The 18797-nt window shown below is 40.6% G+C and overlaps 1 protein-coding gene across 7 annotated transcripts in view; it reads left to right on the forward strand.

The window, feature by feature from the left end:
- The window catches only part of PARD3B (par-3 family cell polarity regulator beta), a 980939-nt gene that overhangs the window by 870234 nt on the left and 91908 nt on the right, over positions 1 to 18797 (forward strand). For all 7 annotated transcript variants that reach the window (XM_044381230.3, XM_026492130.4, XM_057304240.1 and 4 more), the window contains one exon: positions 9734 to 9866. In XM_044381230.3, coding sequence (XP_044237165.2) covers positions 9734 to 9866 — 133 coding nt within the window. The remainder of the gene's footprint in view (positions 1 to 9733; positions 9867 to 18797) is intronic.

An 18797-nucleotide genomic window follows, 5' to 3' on the forward strand; every position in this document is an offset into this window, starting at 1 on the left:
ACCTCTTCTATTGGAAGGGGAAAAAAGTCTTGTAATGTGAGTAAATACTTGCTGTTTTAATCTACCGACATTTGGTTACTATAGCATGTAATAGCCTTTCATGACTGATATTATCTTCTAAAAACAAAAACAAAAAACCACCATCCATGCACTAAATCATTTAGAATCTCTAAAATTCTATAGTCAATTAAGCTTTATTTCCTTATTGTCTGAAAGGAAAGGTCTAGGTGTCCAGCTGTCGGGAATCAGTGGCCTTTGATGGCACTCCATGATCCCCTGGGAGAAGACAGACCTTCTGTGTTGTTTCCTCTGAGGAGGAACAAATTTCACAGGGGCCTGTGGAAGTCCCAAGGTTTTATGGCCTGCAGCCCACAAAGGCTTATTTTTCCCAGAATTGACCCTGAAAGTTTAATCCACATCTAAATGTCAGATATGTATTCCTAAAACTCAGGCTGTGTTTGATTTAAGCCTAGAATATAATAATTTTATCTTGCAAGTCCTGCAATTGTTGGTGAGAATTTCTTTGGGAAGGTGTGTGTGTGTGTGTGTGTGCGCGCACATACATGTAATATCGTTAATTTGCTCAAGTACTGTGTAAGCAACAAAAGTTTATTTCTATTTAAGTCATTTTCATCCAACTCAAGAATGTGAATAAGAGTTAAAATAATACAAGTTTTGTAAGTTTCTTCCATTTACCTTTTTATCAATGTTTTGCTAAAAATTTGGACCCTAAAACTGTTCAAGAAAACTTGTAATGTTTAATGTGGACTCATGTCTCAAGGTTAGTTTCTAGAGCCATTACAGGAGACAAAAGTTGTATATAGTCAGAATTAACCTTGAAAAACCCTTTTGGAGAGTGCTCTATTGGACCCTACCCGTCACCTGTCATCTTGCGCGATACCCATCCAACACAGTTTCTTTTAGCACTGCATCAGATAGCCATTCCTTTGGTTGAATACTGGCTGAAGTGTTTGGCTCACATATAAGGGGCCATGTCGTATAAGTCATGCATATCTTATAATACTGAAATCATCTTCAGCACAATGTGAAGCAGACAGTGAGAGACAATTGGGAACTGACATCAACTGAGGGAAACCAACTCAGTTCATGTCCAGCACCACATGTTCATTACATGGAAGGGCCAATGGGAACACTCTCACTACGTAAATTGCTGTTTGCCCCAGACCCTCATTTTTGTCTAAGCTTAAAGATTTGGTGCATCAGTTAAATACAGTTAAATGGTGCAATGTCACTATATCTCAACCATGCAAGAACAGCTGTAACTGCATGAGTTAGAGTACAGAGCATGGTTGATTTATCATCTTTAACAGAAGACATCATGGATTCACAGTTCCAAATTGGTCCAAATCTATTTTTCTTTGCATCTATGCATGCTTGTTTTGCAAAGATGTAGAGTAGAAATGAAGGGCTACTTTTTCTGCCCTCTAGCGTGAACTTTTCAACCACATTTTAAAATCTTTCTTAAGAAACAAAAATTACCATATGAAACACTTGATAAATTCCTTCTGTGACCCCCACATACTTTGTATTGTTAATAAAATTGGCAAAATATTTCAAGGCTATGTGTATCATATGCTTATACATAACTTTGAGTGTGTCCAGTGTTTGTGTAAACCACTTAAGGCTCAAAAACACGGCACTGCCTTGGAAATATATTAGAATGCTATTCAAAATATGAATAACTCAAATGGATATTTTATGACTAATGGCAAAACTGGCTTCTGAAATTTGAACACAGCCAGAAGGTCATTGTACAGTATCAGAATAACGCAATTATGTGGTATGGGCTTCTAATGACAAGTTGAAGCTGTGAACAATAACTTGTGTGTTGTTGAATTGTGGATAACAGTGTCACTCCTGAGAAATTTCCACTTTTGCTAGAAATGGAGATAGAGAAGCAGAATGTTCTGATTAGAGAGGGGCCTCGCATTGTCTCAAGTGATAAAGAGCAAAGGTAGAGCAATGCCTTTTATCAGAAAAGGAGATGACATTGATCTGGTAAGATTCTCAGTCACAACAATCAATCACGGGGGAGAAAGTTGTCCTTCATGCATCAATGAGATTACTTTCTACAGTAAATGGTAGCTGTGGTTCGTGGTGTGAGTGGAAATGCTTACCATTATGCAATCAAAAGTGCCAAGGGAAGGGGGCCTTCATTTCCACTAAGGTTTGATTCATTGGGGTCAAGGTCCAGTCCAGGGTTAAGATTTCCAGGACAAATCTTCAAGCTATAGGAGTCGGAAGGTCAGTTCCACCAAGCGAGGAATGGAAATACTAAGATGAGGATCTTAAAAGGAACAGATGCTAAAAGCAGAAAACATGTTGAGAAAGACAAAAGGTCAGACTCAGGTTGCCATGGCAAAATCAGGAGCCCAGGTAGGCCAAGTCACATTGTCAGATTGTTGCATCGGGGTCAAAAGGCCACGGCAGCGTCGGGCTGGCTGAGGCAAGGACCACGTTCAGGATTACAGGCTGAGCTACTACATCATTGTGTGTGGTTTTGTCTCCCGCTTGATGACCTCACTTGCTTATCAACCTCTCTGGGCCAGTGTGTCAGCCTCTCCACAGGATCCTGACATAAGGAGTAATTTTTTTGAGCTCTTAGAAATATATACAAATATATACTTTTCAAAGTTATGGATTAGCATAGAGCATGTGTTTTTCCCAAATTTGGCCACTACTTTGCTATGCGACGTTGAATATTCTTTTGAGATGTCTGAGCATGGATTCTGTACCTATTAAGTATCATGTCAGAGATAACTAACAAAAGTGGGCCTCAAAACAGAGGAGATTCTAGATGTGAAAATTGTATTTTGTCTGTTAATATGATTTACCCTTTCTCTAAAGTCGTTACTCTTAATACAGGAAGTTTTAGGCAGTTATGGTAAGCAAAGGGTTCTTAATTTAGAGTAATTGTTTGACCAACAAGATAACTTAAATCTGATAGTAATTAAATGTCTGTATGAGGAAAGACGTACTCTTATTAATTCGGGAAATTATTTTTTGCAAAAATAATTGCTCATGGAGGCAACCATCAAACATAGTGATGGTGAATTTGGGAAGAAATTAGGAAGAATTCCCAAATGTTGTTTATGGGTAGTCAGATATGAGTCCCCAGATTTCACTGGACTAAACTGAACAACCTTACTTGTCAGTGTACCTTTGAAAAAATAGGTATCCTTTATAAGAAATTGGGAGCAGGGAAAAGATAGGAGAATTTACCTAATCATAATCTTCACTGAATATTTACACTGGACAATTTTCAGAACTATTCGGGACTAAAATACCACTTGAAGAATTCTACAGAATTAAACCCCATTAAAAGCCGCTGTTTATTATTTAAATCTCCTTTAGTATATATGGGCTTGCTATATAAGTGTATTTCCATTGTAGAATATTAAATCTGTAGAGTATTAGTATAAGTGCTGTTGGGCTATAGTTTCCATAAATCTTCAAAATGCTTTTGAATTAATGATCCTGAGTGCATTTACAAGAATCTCCCAAATGTTTCATTTGACAGAAATCCTTATCACCAATAGAAAATAAGTTAACAGTTGTGTCCATGACTGTCTTCAAAGGAATATTCTTTTCTAGAACCTAGTTTGGGATTTGAAGTAAAATAATATTGCATATAGACGGTCGGGTTTTATTATATTTATGTCATTAAGAGTGTGAATGCCACAGAATCTCAGGTACTTTGGGGGCTCTGTTCACACTTTGAAAAAACGTACATATGCCCTGTTTTCTAAGGCAGAACTGCGGTACTACTAAATTTGAAGTTGAAAACTGTGATGATTTTTCAGTCCTTAAATGAAAAAAGACAAAAATGAGTCAACTCTTCCCCTAAGGGGAAAAACGGGAAAAGAACAGCATCTTGGCATTTTTAAAGGCTGTAAAGGTGTTTCCCTTTCCACCATATCTTTTAGGAGGCTAATCCTTTCTCAGAAAACGTTTAGGATTCCACCCTTTTGTGGAAAGTATGAAAGATTAACACCATATCTATATAATTAAAATTTTTATGGTAAGCATCAAAATAACATTTTTATAGTAACTTCATACAAAATTAAAGACTCTATCAAACCCCAAACTCAGAAACACTCCCTAGTCTACTGATTATTGTTCTCATGTGTCCATCTAATTTAAATCCTTTTATTCGGTGAGTTTGTAAGGATTATCACATCTTGAGGTAGGAACATTCCTGTTAAGGTTCCATTCTATAAAGACTGTTTTCTTAACCACATCACCAATTCTGGACCCCAGGCTGGTACCTACAAATGACGGCTGTACTCACTGTAGTCAAACACGTCTTCTTTAAAATGGAGAACCACATGTGTTGAGGCTATCTGAAAATGACACAGCTCTTTAGAATTACTTATATAAAGTTTACTCATAGAGTGCGTGTATTTACATGTGGGCCTGCTTAACCATACACACAAAGTCATTGCAGATTAATTCACAAGTCCAGCAATGGTTCATTGCCAGTGATCGACTCCCTCTCAAGCAGTCAGTGGTGAATTTTAGCAGGAGCAGCCCTAGATGCCTGTCACTCCTGGTCTTGCTCCAGAGTTCCACTTTCATGTGGGATCTCTGTCTTATATTGATTCTCTTTTGCACCCCATTCATTTTTATACCACTTTCCCACATAAGCCTCTAAGAGATGTAATATTAATTACCCAGAAATCTCAGTCTGCAATTGTTCCAACATCATTCTTTAATGAATACAGACTTCATTGCATGTATTTCTGTTACTTTAGCTACTTCGATTGCTATTTTTATTGCAAAGTTCTGTGCAAATAAAAGAATATCAAAAGGTATGGCTATAAATGTGCTCTGCTAAATTCCCTCTGCCTTGCAATGCCTGTGAACTTCTGCTACAAAATGCCTGCTGCATTTTAATGCCTTTCTTGCAAGGCAACATGACATGGTAGAAATCACACTGGTCCTGAGTCACACAGCCCCTGGTCCACCATTCACTGATTGTGCTACTTAACTTCTTCGAGCCTCAGTGCCGGCATCTGCAAAATGTCGCTATGTTATCTTCGCAAATTTGATTGAGGATTAAATGAGATGAAGTATGTAAAACATAAATACTATACTTAGAGCATCATAGGAGCTTAATACATGCAAGTTTCTTTTCTCCAGCCTGAGGCAGTAATGGGAGGAGACCATGGCATACACAAACGAACACTCATTTTAAAATGTACTTAAATTGAGGAGCGCCTGGGTGGCTCAGTCAGTTAAGCGACTGGCTTCAGCTCAGGTCATGATCTTGGGGTCCTGAGGTTGAGCCCCTCATGAGGCTCCCTGCTCAGCAGGGAGTCTGCTTCTCTCTCTCTCTCACTCTCTCTCCTCCCCACCACTCGTTCTCTCTCTCAAATTAATAAAATCTTTAAAAATAAATAAATAAAATGTACTTCAATTGAGGTCACTGTAAACTAGGAGACATGAAGAATAAGAAGAATAAAGTTAGATTTCAAAGTAGCATATAATGCCTTACTGTGACGTTTATTGTATATGGAAATGTATTACTATAGGTTTACTGCATATGGGAATATATTATTGTGATGAAAAGGACATGGTTTCTGAACTCCTTTACAACTTTAAACTCTGTCCAGGTCGGAAGTGTAATAAGAAGAGCCTGTTTCACTATGCATCTACCTTTAAAGGCATAAGCAGTATCATTTACAAGAAGCCACTACAATATAAATCTGTTTTGTTATACTGCTTAAATTAACTTTACATAAAATTTCAGCACTTTGAAAGTGTAGGAGTGGTGCTGACCATCTACATGTGAATACAGGTGGAATAGGAATTTTTGTAAGAATGGCCAACATTATTTTATCCAGTGAACAAATAATATAGAAAGCCTAATTTTCAAAGGAAGAACTTAGAGATAGGGTTATCAATGGCTTGACTGATATGGTTGCAAGGCTATTTGAGTGACTTCATAATCTGATGAAACTTCTGAAGCTTCTAAGGAATCTTTTGGTAGATTGGTAGTGGCTTTCTGAAGTTCTGGATTGGGAAGGATTCTAAGGCCATGTCTTGGTTCATCAGGAAAGAATGCTGTCATGGATTACCTAGGTCTGCTCTGGGCAGGAAGTGGAGCGATTAGCAGCCTGTATCAATGTGTTTGCTATATAAGTGTTCCATAAATAATAGCTATTATAATTATTGTTGCTGTTATGACAAAAGTGTTTTTATGTTCCTCTTCAAATTTCTAAATCTTCAACACAAAATGGGATCAATTAACTGCTTCGGTCACAAGGGCCGTGCATATCATTTTTATTGACTTGATGGTTAGTGTGTGAGTTTTATCTGCAGAGAAGAGCTGAAAAATGAAATCAGAATTTGCTCTTCCTAATTTTATTATATTAAACACTTAATGTAATTAAGGGGAGAAATCTAGTGTAGTCACAAGGGCAGGATGAGGGCTGGAAAGAAAAATAAAGATAAGAGATGCGGTCCTGGGTCTTTACAAAAGGTTTGCACCACGTCTCACATCTTCTTTAAAATATTCACACAAGGGGGAAGATCCAGCATGTTTTCCACTTAGATGGTCCATGACTTTCTAGACTTTTTTCCTGTTTTTTTCTCTGAGGCCAGATTTCTTTTCTCGGTAAACAGTCATGTTCCTGTCAGCCATAGGGGATTTTCTGAATCCTAAACAGCTGATTTTGTATTCTTGCCCCATTCCCTCTATTTGAGAACTAAAATCTGATCAAACCCATATTTTTAAATTTATGCATTTATAGGCATATGGAGGAATAGTTTATAGTCTGAGTATGATTTTTTTTCCACCACAAATGTAGGAAAATTGTGGGGAGTTTTAAAACAGTGCCTTATCGAGTTGGTTTTTTTTCCTTTATTACTGATGACTTCATTCCGCTTGAATTCAGTGCTTCAGTTTCGTTGGGTAAACTAATAGATTATGTATGCAATGTTTGCACCATGTTGATTGAACTCATCTGGTGAGTTTGAGCCTGGCTCCCACATTCATGTCATCAGCGGAAGCCTGTGCAGGGCATACGGGCAGCACAGCCCGCTCACAGTCCGCAAGAGGAGGGGAAGCTGGTCCGCGGAGAGCCGGGCTGCCTCGCCTGCCATCCCATTGTTCAGAAGAGCGTATCAGACTTTCTTTTTTTGTTTTTTCTTATTGTTGTCTTTTTCAAATGCTCAAGAACTTCTTAAATCTTTTTTTTTTTTTATTTGAGGATAGCTGACACACAGTGTGACCTTAGTTTCAGGTGCACCGCAGAGTGACTCAAGAACTCTGAGTTGTGCCGTGCTCCCCACTAGTGTGGCTCCCATCTGTCACCGAGCAACTCTATTCCAGTACCATCAACTATGTTCCCTATGCTGTGCCTTTCATCCCCGTGACTTCTTCATTCCATCACTGGAAGCCTGTCCCTCCCAGTCCCCTTCACCCATTTTGCCCCTCTCTCAACTTCCTCTCCTCCGACAACCAACCCCCAGAATGTTCTTTGTATTTATGGGTCTGATTCTGCTTTTTTATTTGAAATTTTTTTTATTTTAAGAAAAGCCTAGTGAAGAAACAGAACTGTCTTGAGAGTTTTTAAATACATCTTGAAGAAAAATAAAGATACGTGATTCCCAAGGGTTTGTCTTTTCTTAATAAAAGGCATTGGGTGCTGAGTGCCTGTAGGACGTGTAGGAAGCCCAGAACCCTACGCGGACCTTGTAGAGATGTTGTAAGACATCACCAATTGACTTTCGATCTAGTTTGGGAAGAATGCTTTCCCTCCAGAAGATGTTCACTCACCATTTTCTTTTTATAGTTTACAAGTCTAATTTCAGAATTGTTTCACCACATAGTGGATGACTTCTTTCTGTTGCTTTCACATATCTCCTTTACGTGAAGTCTCGTTTAAACTACAGCTCCACTGTAATACATGGGGATCTTCTAGCACACGCAGCTCTTCACAGCGGGTCCCTTTCTCTCCTTCTCAGTCTCACCTGTCCCTCTTCGCTGTCCCCTCCCATATACCCTGTCTACCAGAGCAGTGGTTCTCACCTGCCCATCAAGCACAAGCGTCCTTATGATTAACAAGTTGCTATGACTTGAGTTCAAGTAACAAAATTGCAGGCAATATACTTCTGTCATTGATTAGAGTAAATTCAAAATATCCCTGAAGTCACCAGCACTCATTTTTATTCTAACTCGCTCCCTAAATGAGAAAGGGAGGGAAGCATGTGTTGCCCGAGACATGTGTGAGCCAGGACAGAAGTTGAAGCTCACTGCTTGCCCACATGGACTTATTTGCATCCGTTCCCACAGAGCAAGATGCTTTCTCATTTCTGTCCTTCATATTGCCCTTCCCTCTGCCTGAAATTTCCTCATCTTGGGGGCGCCTGGGTAGCGCAGTTGTTAAGCGGCTGCCTTTGGCTCAGGGTGTGATCCCGGCGTTCCGGGATCGAGCCCCACATCGGGCTCCTCCGCTGGGAGCCTGCTTCTTCCTCTCCCACTTCCCTGCTGTGTTCCCTCTCTCGCTGGCTGTCTCTCTCTGTCACATAAATAAATAAAAAATCTTAAAAAAAAAATTTCCTCATCTCACTTGTCCAGCTGTTGAGCACCTAGATAGCCTTCAAGACTCAGCTAAGGTTCACCTCCTCTGTGGAGCTTTCCATAATCTTCCTCCACGGCTCTGCCCCCCCTGTCAGTTTAAGCAGTCTTTGTCCCCACGGGCCCTTAGTAGACGGCTGTTGTCATACCTGGATCAGGGCCTGCTCTATGCCTTCCAGTCCCCCCCTCCCAGATCATGTGCTTTTTGCAGACAAGGACTATGAACTGTTTGTTTTCACTTTCCCGGATCTTAACATCAGCTCTGGCACAGTAGGACACTCAGTTGTGTCTCAGATGAACCACAGAAGGTGAATGGTGGTTGAAATGTGCCTAGCATTCTCCTCTTATGTCCTGGCCCTGAATCGTAGCCCATGAGGTCAGTTCTGTTGAAACGTTCGTGACAAATCCAAGCGTAAAGGGAGCCACTGGCTGACCAGTTCGGGGTTGCATGGATGAGTCACTGGAGAAACTGTAATTCCTGAAAGAAAGAAGTGGCTAAAGGAGAGAGAGGAGAATCTTGGCCTAGTAATGAAGATGGCATATTCTACTATTTTTTTTAATTTTTTTAATTTTTCTTTTTACTTCTTGATGTGGCTTCTGCCTTCTTTGCTTTCCCTGTGTCCTGTGGGCCCGTATGCTGCCATGTATGCTGCCCCCCTTCTCCCCACTCCAGAAATCCTCCAGTGTCACTGACATGAAGAGTGGCGCATGCCAACTCTGCCACATCCCATCTTCAGGCCAAACAACTGGTCTCAAATTGGCAACTTCTTATTGGAGAAAATGAAATAACTACATTAAAATTTAACTAAACCCTGTGGAGATGCTTATAAAAAAGGGGGGGGGATGGCTCTTTTAATTGCTCTAAAGGTCAGGACCTTATCTTACCTTTTCACTCAAAAGGCATTTATTAATCCCAAGTCGGATGTTTTGACCCTTAGAGCTAAATGTATTTACATAAAGACCATTTTTTGCTCGCTTTTATTACTGATTTTACAGTTTTCCTAGCATATTTGAATTACATTATTGAATCTTCCAACTTTAGATGTTCGCTCCTTTAATAAGATCAAAAAGTGACTTTCCAGGGTGATGTACACTATGTGACTGTGTTTGTTTGATTATGTCCTGCAGTGGCCGGCCCGCGAGTGGGAGCACGGACCGCATCCAGAAGTTGCGGAAAGAGTATTATCAGGCCCGGAGGGAAGGATTCACCTTCTATGAGGACGATGAGGGAAGAGCGAGGCTAGATTATGACCTTCACTGGGTAAGCCCGGGCCTCATTCTAATCATTGAATTCATCTCCACTGAGATAGTTTCTAGCAGAAGTACATGGCTAAGAATGTTCTATACATACCAAGTTATATTTAGGTTACTTGAGTTTCACAGATATGAACATTACCCAAACCACAGCCATCTTGTCCCACAGAAGTTGTTTACATAAATCAAACCACACTAATGCACAGTAGTTTATTTTAATTGCTTTCATATTTACTCTCTGTTGGACTTGTGTACCAACGTGTTAGGGTGGAGCAGATGGTCGATATTTTAAAGAGGACAAGGAATCTACTCAGCCTTAATCCTTGCCTCCCATCGCTTGGGTTTCAGAATCTGGGCAAGCATTAACAGACCATGCAAACACAAGCCATCTTTCCTTTGGGAAAGGATATCAGAAGTAAATATCAGAATGGGTACCTTCAGAGATATCAGTTGTGTGTATATCGCATCTGAATAATTCCCATTTTGCCGATCTTAAGTTTATTTTGAGATAAGAACAGTTTTTGTATTAGAGGCTTCTCTTTGCCAAATCCTTCAACATTTGCGAGCAGAAAAGAATACTGTGACCTCTAAAGAAAGAGTCTGTGGGTTTTTCCAGGATAGCATGATTCATTCTCTTGTCTTTTTCAAGAAGGCACGGCTGTACCAACAAAATACACTTCACTTTTGAGCATTCACAAAAATACCAGAGGAGAGTACTTAGCGTTGGATTAAAGTACACGTCACCTACTTAGAGTAGGTGCTGCCCCTGAGTTCGTGTGCCTTACGTCTGGGCTGTCATTACTCACGTTATTGGAGCAGAGCTGTCCGTGGTAATAGCGATGTCCTTGCAGTGAGGCCAGCTGTCACTCACCCTCTTTGACGGTTACTGCCTCCTACTACCGTTGTTAGTGCTGCTCTGAGAAGCGCATAAGGAACTCTCTTATCCCTGGTGGCCACTAAAGACACCAGCTCTTGTGAAAGCAAATCTATTAAAGGGAGGTTTCCTTTTCTGATTTTCACACTCACATTCATGCTTATGAGGTCAGGGTTGGGAGAGTAGAGCCCACCAGGCAAGCGGATTCCTTCTGTTTTTCACTTCGGGCTTTGGCATCTCAGGCGTAGCACCTCACACTTTTGTGCTAGTGGTGGAAAGCCAGCTGCAGCAGCCACCGCCGTCGTGCAGAGCCCCTGGAATTCCTCGGCTCAGTAGATTCTTCCTGGTGCGATGGACTTTAATCAGAAATGTGAAGTAAAGGGGTGCCTGGGTGGCTCAGTCAGTTAAGTGTCTACCTTCTGCTCAGGTCATGATCCCAGGCTCCTGGGATGGAGCCCTGCATCAGGCTCCCTGCTCGGCGGGAAGCCTGTTTCACCCTCTCCCTCTGCCTGCCACTCCCCTTGTTGTGCTCTCTCACTTTTTCTCTCTCCAATAAATAAATAAAATCTTTAAAAAATATTTTTTTTAAACTAAAAAAAATAAATGTGAAGTAAGGCTTGGCAGTCCCCAACCAAATGGCTCTAGCCTCTTCCAGAGATAGGCATTTTGTAACTACAGATCAGAACAAATAGCTTTTTGTTGGTTTTATTACAGATGTTAGGATGAAACAGAATGGCATTTATAGTGATGGGGCAACTGGTCACTTAGACTCTCAGTAACAGAAGAGAAAGATTTCCACAGAATAACAATTTAGATAACAGTTCACTTCACTTTAAACTTAATTGAGATCGACATATTAACTTTGATGACAGACTGTATACATAAGGCTCTGCTCCCTCGATCAAACAAACAAGCAATAAAATAACGGGAAGTTGTTTCCACCATCACCAAAACAGACCACCACGTCAGGGCATTGGAAAGGCCTCCATCTCAACATCACCGCGAACTCCTATAGGCAAAATAAGACAAGTCATTTTAGATTAAGCAGTCCTGGTTGTTTTGACCTTATTTTATGTGATCTCCTTACATCAAGCGGAAAGCCTGAAAATGCTTAACCTTCATGAGACTTGAAGTTTTCCCTGACCCTCACCAAACCTGAAATAGATAACCCAAACGCTCAAGTCCTCTCTCTCTTAATGATTCTATTTTTATCCCAAGCCAATGTGGAACCAGACAATCTAGTGAATAAAGAAGTATCTCTGTTTTAATTTGTGTTTCCCATGCTCAAGTGTATTGAGCGTTGCCAAAAGTGACTGATTTTACGTTTCCCAGACGAGTGGGGACAAAAGCTTCCCAAAGGGATGCTTGCAAAATGCACCGTCGTAAAAGACTAGTGCTCTTTGTGATCGCCTGAGATGCTCCAAACCAGGGATGAGAAACTCAGCATCCTTTCCCCGCCTCTCCACAAGCCAAGGAAAAACACTAGTTTCTTTTGTCCAGCGCAGGCCTGGGAAATTACACTGTTGACTTGCTACTTTTGGATAGATTAGGAAAGCGAGTGTAGAAAGTTAACATCTCATACCTGCCAGTCAGCCAGACCTAACAAGGCAGCTTTTATTGAGACTGTGGTTCCTAATCAGTCTGTGCTTTGGCATCGCGGAGGGTGCTTGTTAAAATTGGATCACCAGCCCGTGAAGGAGAGGGGTGTGGTTATCAAGGTTTCTCAGCCACAATTCTAAAAATAGGACATTGATTCCAATCACTGCAGTAAGCAAAGTAGTTCAGCTTCTCTAACAAAATCATTACATGAACCAGCACCATCAAAAACCACTTTCATGGACTCAGAACTTCCCGGGCCTAGTACCTCAGATGTAGAGACCTACAAATCTTCCCTGGAGTCACACTAGACTGGGGAGCTTCTGAACTATCGAGAAGGAAATTAGGAAGATAAGTTACCTAAGAACTACTTTTAGGAGACCAGATGGAATAAAAGTAGGCTCGCAGAAGTCTTCAAAGCCAAAATTAGTAAAGCAGTCACTGGAAAGATTATTAAGATCTATGAATAGTTTTGGAAATATATTGTTGTCCGTGGAACTAATAATTCTTTCTTTGGCCTGCCTTGGACTTTCTGATTTTCCCAGGCTCTCCTATAGGCAGTTCTCTGCCTGGTGGCTCAGAGCTGAAGGCTTTTCCCACTGCTCTCTTGGGTTCTCACTGGCTCCCACAGCGCTTGCTTCTTCCTCTCTTTTCTCTATGTCTCTGATCCAATTTTAACATAGGCCAGGTGCCAATCCAAGAATATAGTATTATCTCTACCTTGGAGGAACTCACAGTCTAGCCAGGAATACAGACATCTAAGGCAAAACGGAAAAAGGACAATAATACATGTGAGAAATTCTGTAGTATAGACAGGTCTTAGCTTCTCAGTGAGCTCAGCCACGGCAGTCCATTCCGCCGGAGGCCGGCTGTGCAGCCAGGGCTGAGGGGGACTGTGTAAAGATCATTTAGGAGTTGCCTCAGCGGACAGATTTGGTTCCTTTTCTCGCAGATTCGGTGGTTTTCTTTTTCCCAAAGGAGCCTCTGATTTATTCACTTCATTTGTGTTAAAATAAATGAACACACACAGATTGCAAGGTTTGTAAATATGGACATGAGACCTTAAAAATCTTTTCAGCCAGCCTGTTCTGTAGCTATTTTCCCATGGAGGCTCTGAGAAGCTGTAAAGAACAAGTTGAGAGAATTTCAATGGCGGGAAGTGAAATGGCCTGGCGAGTTTTTATAGGCCCAATTAAGTAAGCAAGATATGCTAGCTGTGAAGTGTTAATATTTACCAAAAGAAAACATAATACCTGTTACCTCCTGGTATGTTATTTTCTGTACAACTTGTTAAGATGCTCACAGTCCTCTGGCAACAGGCTGGGGTATTTTTTATTAGCAGATAAAGATGATCTGCTTATTTAACGGCAGCATGAAGATCCTGTAAGTAATTTCAGAAATGGGATGGCCCCAGAGTTTTCTAAAAATATCAGTACCTTTATTATTGTCTTTTTTCAAGAGCTGCATGGCATACACCATACACTTCCTCCTCTTTTTAACTCTCTGGCTAAATTAGAACTTTCATCTAGGAAAGGGGTTTGTAGACACATAGATGGGAAGGAGGTACTAGGATTTCCCCTGTCACAGAATACATGGTAGTGTATCTTTCTGGCAAGGGGGATTGGTTCAGGTGATGGTTGGGTGAATAAATGAAAACACCCTGAAAGATTTGCTCACCCTGTTACGAAGATGACCTAGGAGCCAACTTGAAGAAACATGGTTGGCAGCTGTCTAGACAAGAAAGACACATCTGGTGAATTCTGCAGTCAGAGGAAAGAGAGAGCAAGATGCTGAGATCATGCTAACCATCTTATGAAAGGGATTTAAGATGGAATGTGTAATAGCCACACAAGTGTAAAAACTATCAGAAGGTTATTTTCTAAATATGAGGGATAAGAGAAATGAGCTCCTGCTGTCAGTGGTCCAACAGCAGAATTGAGTTGTCTGTATTTTCCCTCTCTGTACCTTAAAGGCATCTGAAAAAAAAGAAGAGCTAAAGACACTGATGAAAAATTCTAGATTAGTCAGTGGCTTTTATGTCACAAAGAACACAAATCTAACTCAAACTGGCCTAAGCAAAAAGGGAAATCGTGTTGGCCTGTATAACTTTAAAATCCATAGGTGTATCTGACTTCAGGCAAAGCTGGATCCAGCTCCATCGTTATTCTCTTTGTAGGCACCGTCCTCGGGGAGTTCCTTCATATGGTAGTGAGACAACCAGTAGCAGCTCCAACCCAGCACCTTTATAAAAGGAGATTGTCTCAACCCCCAGTACATCCGGGAAGTCTTAGAACTGATTTTCGATGCAATGCTGCATGGCTTCTTGACTCAGCCTGCGTCACATGCCCACTTCTGAACTCCTTTGGCCAAAAAGATAACAGTACTCTTACTGGCCAGAACTAGGTCACGAGGTCACCCTGGAACCAGAAAGTAGGATCAGGCCTACACAAATCCCATGAATGAGTCCAGACGAAGCAGTAGTCCCCAGAGGAAGACCAAGGTGCTGATTAACAGAAGAAGGGTAAATGGATGTCCAGCACGACTCAGAGTTGTCTACTATAACTTCTGGCTTGAATGACAAGATGTACTCTCTTCATCTTAGGTTTTTAAGGAAAGAAAAAGAAAAGACCTTTCCCTTCATGTATTTTCCTCCTTATCATTAGAAAGAGCAGACCTATTACCAATCTTAAATTTGCTGCCATTATTGGTAAAAGGAAAAAGAAGACTTATTTTTGTCTACTGGTCCCGGATCTTCAAGCTATCCCAGGAACCCAGATGACTTTACTGAGTTATTCATGAGAAATTACCAGACCTCTAGCTACTTATTTAGATAGGCAAGTGACATTTTGATTCACCCCAGACCTAGGTATTTGCCCCAGAGGGAGGCAACAGAATTCTTTGAAAGGACTAAAAGTGTTTCCTTGGGTAGAATTGCTCTATGTATAGCCTCACGGATTGTTGTTTTGTGATAAGAATATATTCTATATACATATGTCAAGTCATTATGTCATATACCTAAAACTAATACAATGTTATTATGTTAATTATATCATAATTTTTAAAGAAAGGATATATTCAAAAAGTCTTCAAAAGATGGAATGAAATAAGGAATTTGAGTCATCAAATGTAACTCTGGTAATGTAGCTTCTACCATAGGACAACCAACCCCTTCTCAATCGATGAGCGCTCGTTAGCTCCGTGAACAGTTCCTTCCCAGTGTGTCCCTCCATCAGCAGATTAGTGTTTTCCCTGATTTCCTAAAACAACTGAACTGAGGAGTGGAAGAGGTGCCAAGACAGAGAAAAACGGAGAAGAACACACATTGTGTTTATGAACTAGGGAGATATAGGAAGGGCATGAGGTTTGATGAACTTGATGTTGGTGAAACATCAAATACCAGCTGAAAAGTTGGGACTTGCTCATTTTGATTTCAGGAAGTAGTGAAAATTTGAGGAAAAAAGGACAAAATAAATTGAAGATTTGTATGTTCATTTGGTTGATAGTTTTAGTCCTTTATATTTTGATGCGGCTTTCATGGGAACGTGTTGACATATTAGCTATATGGGGGATCATATGCATGAATTTCTAGCTTTGAAATATAGTGTAAATCATTTTGAAAGACGGCAACATGTTTATAGGCAATCCCCAACATAGAAATAAACTGTGTTTCAGAAACCATTTAGAAATTGACAATTTGGCACTGAGAATAGTTTTCCCATGGGGGAAAAAATGATTGGTTGTTAGGGTCCCAAACCAGTCTGCAGAAGCCCATGAAAATCCAATAACCTGGTGCTAATCAGAGATAATAACCAAGGAGCCTAGGAGCAAGGGGCCATCTGTGCCAGGAGGAAGAGAAGAAAATTCCTTTCTTCCCTCTTTTCTGGATATACCTTTGAGATGTTCTCTAGCCCCTTCTGATCTGCCAGTCTTTAGGAGGGTCTCCCCAGGTTAACTGACCTTTAATCACCCCTACCTCCCCATCATGGCACCCCACTTAGACCCACCTTTTCTCCAAGAGTGTTCAAGAATCCAAAGTTCTCTCTCTGCCCTGTCCCCTCCTCCCTCAAAGTTCCCTTTCTCTCTAACAGTTCATCTCAGCTATACTTCTGGGGACAGTGGGGTGCAAATAATCTAACCCATAAAGGCTCTTAACATTCCTTAAGAGACTTCTCCTTTTAAGGAAGATATTTGATTCACCCTAATGAAGTGCAAAATTAGGCACTGTAAGGCAAGTGTGGGAGGAAGGAGCCAGAGAAGGGTTAATGGTCTCTACCACGGGGAACTGTCTCTTCACAACCTAGAGGGGCAAGGGTCCATGGCTGATGCCTTGGTGTCATTCCACAGCCTGAAGTTTCTTCAGCACTTTTATGTATGGAGCCAAGTCCCCAGATTTCCCAGTGTGACTGGCTCCCTGTGGGCATTGAACTGATCCTGAGAGTGGCACTGTTTTCTTCTAAGAACCGGCCCTCACCTCGCCCAAAGGAAGCCTTTTGTTTCATAGTCTGCCCTCTGTGGCTGTGGCCCAAGGCCAGTTGTTACAACTAACATGGAGCCCGTCCTGACTGAAATTCTGCCCTGAAGACAGCTACTCTAAACTATGCCTGTCTTCCCATCCAGTCTTCCTAAACCCACGGATGTCCTGAATTATACACCGACTAAGATAGCCCGTATGAGAAGCATTTTAGCGTAATGTGTGAGAGCACCGACCCTGAAATCAGATTGCCTATGTTCACGTCCAGGCTAGATAACTTACTAACTGAGTACATTTGGGCTATTTATTTAACCTCTCAGTCTTTTTTAAAACTAGGATAATCATTCTCACAGATCTCATATAAATATTGTGGCAATTAAATAATTATTCCATGTAAAGCACTTAGAATAGTGTCTGGCATGTAGTAAGTGTTCAACAAATGTGAGGGTTTTCTAAATGGTGCACATACTGAGGTGTTTAGAAATCTTCCGTTCCATTAGCCAAACAACCATTCTATCTCAGTCATTACTGGAGCTTAACCTCTTCTGTTATTCCGGAGTCCTGGGACATTATACGACACACAGAGCATTTGGGAAGGAGACCTTCCGGTCATGCACACTCTGGTTACCACTGAGGTACCCACGGTCCCTTCAGGTGGTGACTTTTGGGCCTCCTTGTAAGACACTTTTGGCAAAGTCCATTGGTCAAAAGGTCAATAACTATTTCCCTCTCTCCCACACAGAAACTTTTTCTTCAAAAGTGCACTCCTTTCATCCCTGACCCTGGGGGCACACCTAATCTCTTTAATGAGCTTATGCTAAAATCAAAGACCAAAGACCAGAAGAAAGAGGCTTCTGCTTTCAGCTCTTCAAAAACCCTGAAGCAAAGAAATACCAGGGTCTATAGTTAATGACTTAAAATAGGAGGCAGAGGGGAATACAAAGGGAATATATGCAAATTATTTACTCAATGAATTAGGCTACAGCTCGATTAATAACAAAAATGGCATCACTTACTCAATACTGACTCTAACAGATAAGTGTGAGTACCTTATATAAATTATTCCAGACAACAAATCCATGAGGTAGGTATTTTTAGTCCTATTTTACAGATGAGAAAAGTAAGGTTTTAAGACTCTGCACCATAGTCACACAATCATTAGCAAAGCTGACATTCTAACCTGTGCTAACAACTCCTGGTGGAAGGAAACAGAAGGAAAGGAACATTGCTGTGGCAGCTGCTTACTTTTTTTTACATGAGATGTTTGAAAGAAAGGGAAACTCTGAGTATTTGTTTATAAGCGGCATACAAACTTTGCCTCTGTGGAACTCGTCTTTAATTAGCACTCTGACATTTTTTTAACCCAACAGTAAATAGTATGAGTTCTCTGTAAAAGCCAAAATGAAATCATTCTTTGTTGCTATAATCAAATAAGTTAGCCTATCTCTGGCTTAAATTCAACCCTGAATACCAGGAAGCAGAAAAAGAAAGTTCAAAACCACATTATTTTTCCATAATATGTCAAATAACCCTATGCTCTACTTACATTAGAGTGAAAAAAAGAACTCTTTCTGCTTCTAATGAACAATTAATTCCAGCTCAGGATGTCGATTTTAGAATAGGTTAAGTTCCCCCAAACCACAGCCGTTTGTGTTGGATCATGGTTAAAACCCAAAATTCCAACTTCTACAATAATCACATTCTTTTCTTCTACTGCAATGGGAGAAATGACCATTTTATGTAATATAGGAAAAACCATAGCCGAAACTCCTATGAATTCCAGATTTCCTTAACGGTTCTCAAAGCTGTTTAAAATCAGTTGGATGCATTTTATTTTAGCGGAGCTCAAATATCCTGAAATTAAGTTTGGGTACTAAATTTTTTTTAATGAAAATGTTTGGAGTGGAAGATATGGAACTCCATTTAACTGGCATTCATAACACATGTATCACTTAACCTGGATGACAATTAACACCCCACATGAGCCATGTTTGTGT

The sequence above is a fragment of the Ursus arctos genome, unplaced genomic scaffold (genome assembly GCF_023065955.2).
Source record: "Ursus arctos isolate Adak ecotype North America unplaced genomic scaffold, UrsArc2.0 scaffold_1, whole genome shotgun sequence".
Classification (NCBI taxonomy): Eukaryota; Metazoa; Chordata; class Mammalia; order Carnivora; family Ursidae; genus Ursus; species Ursus arctos.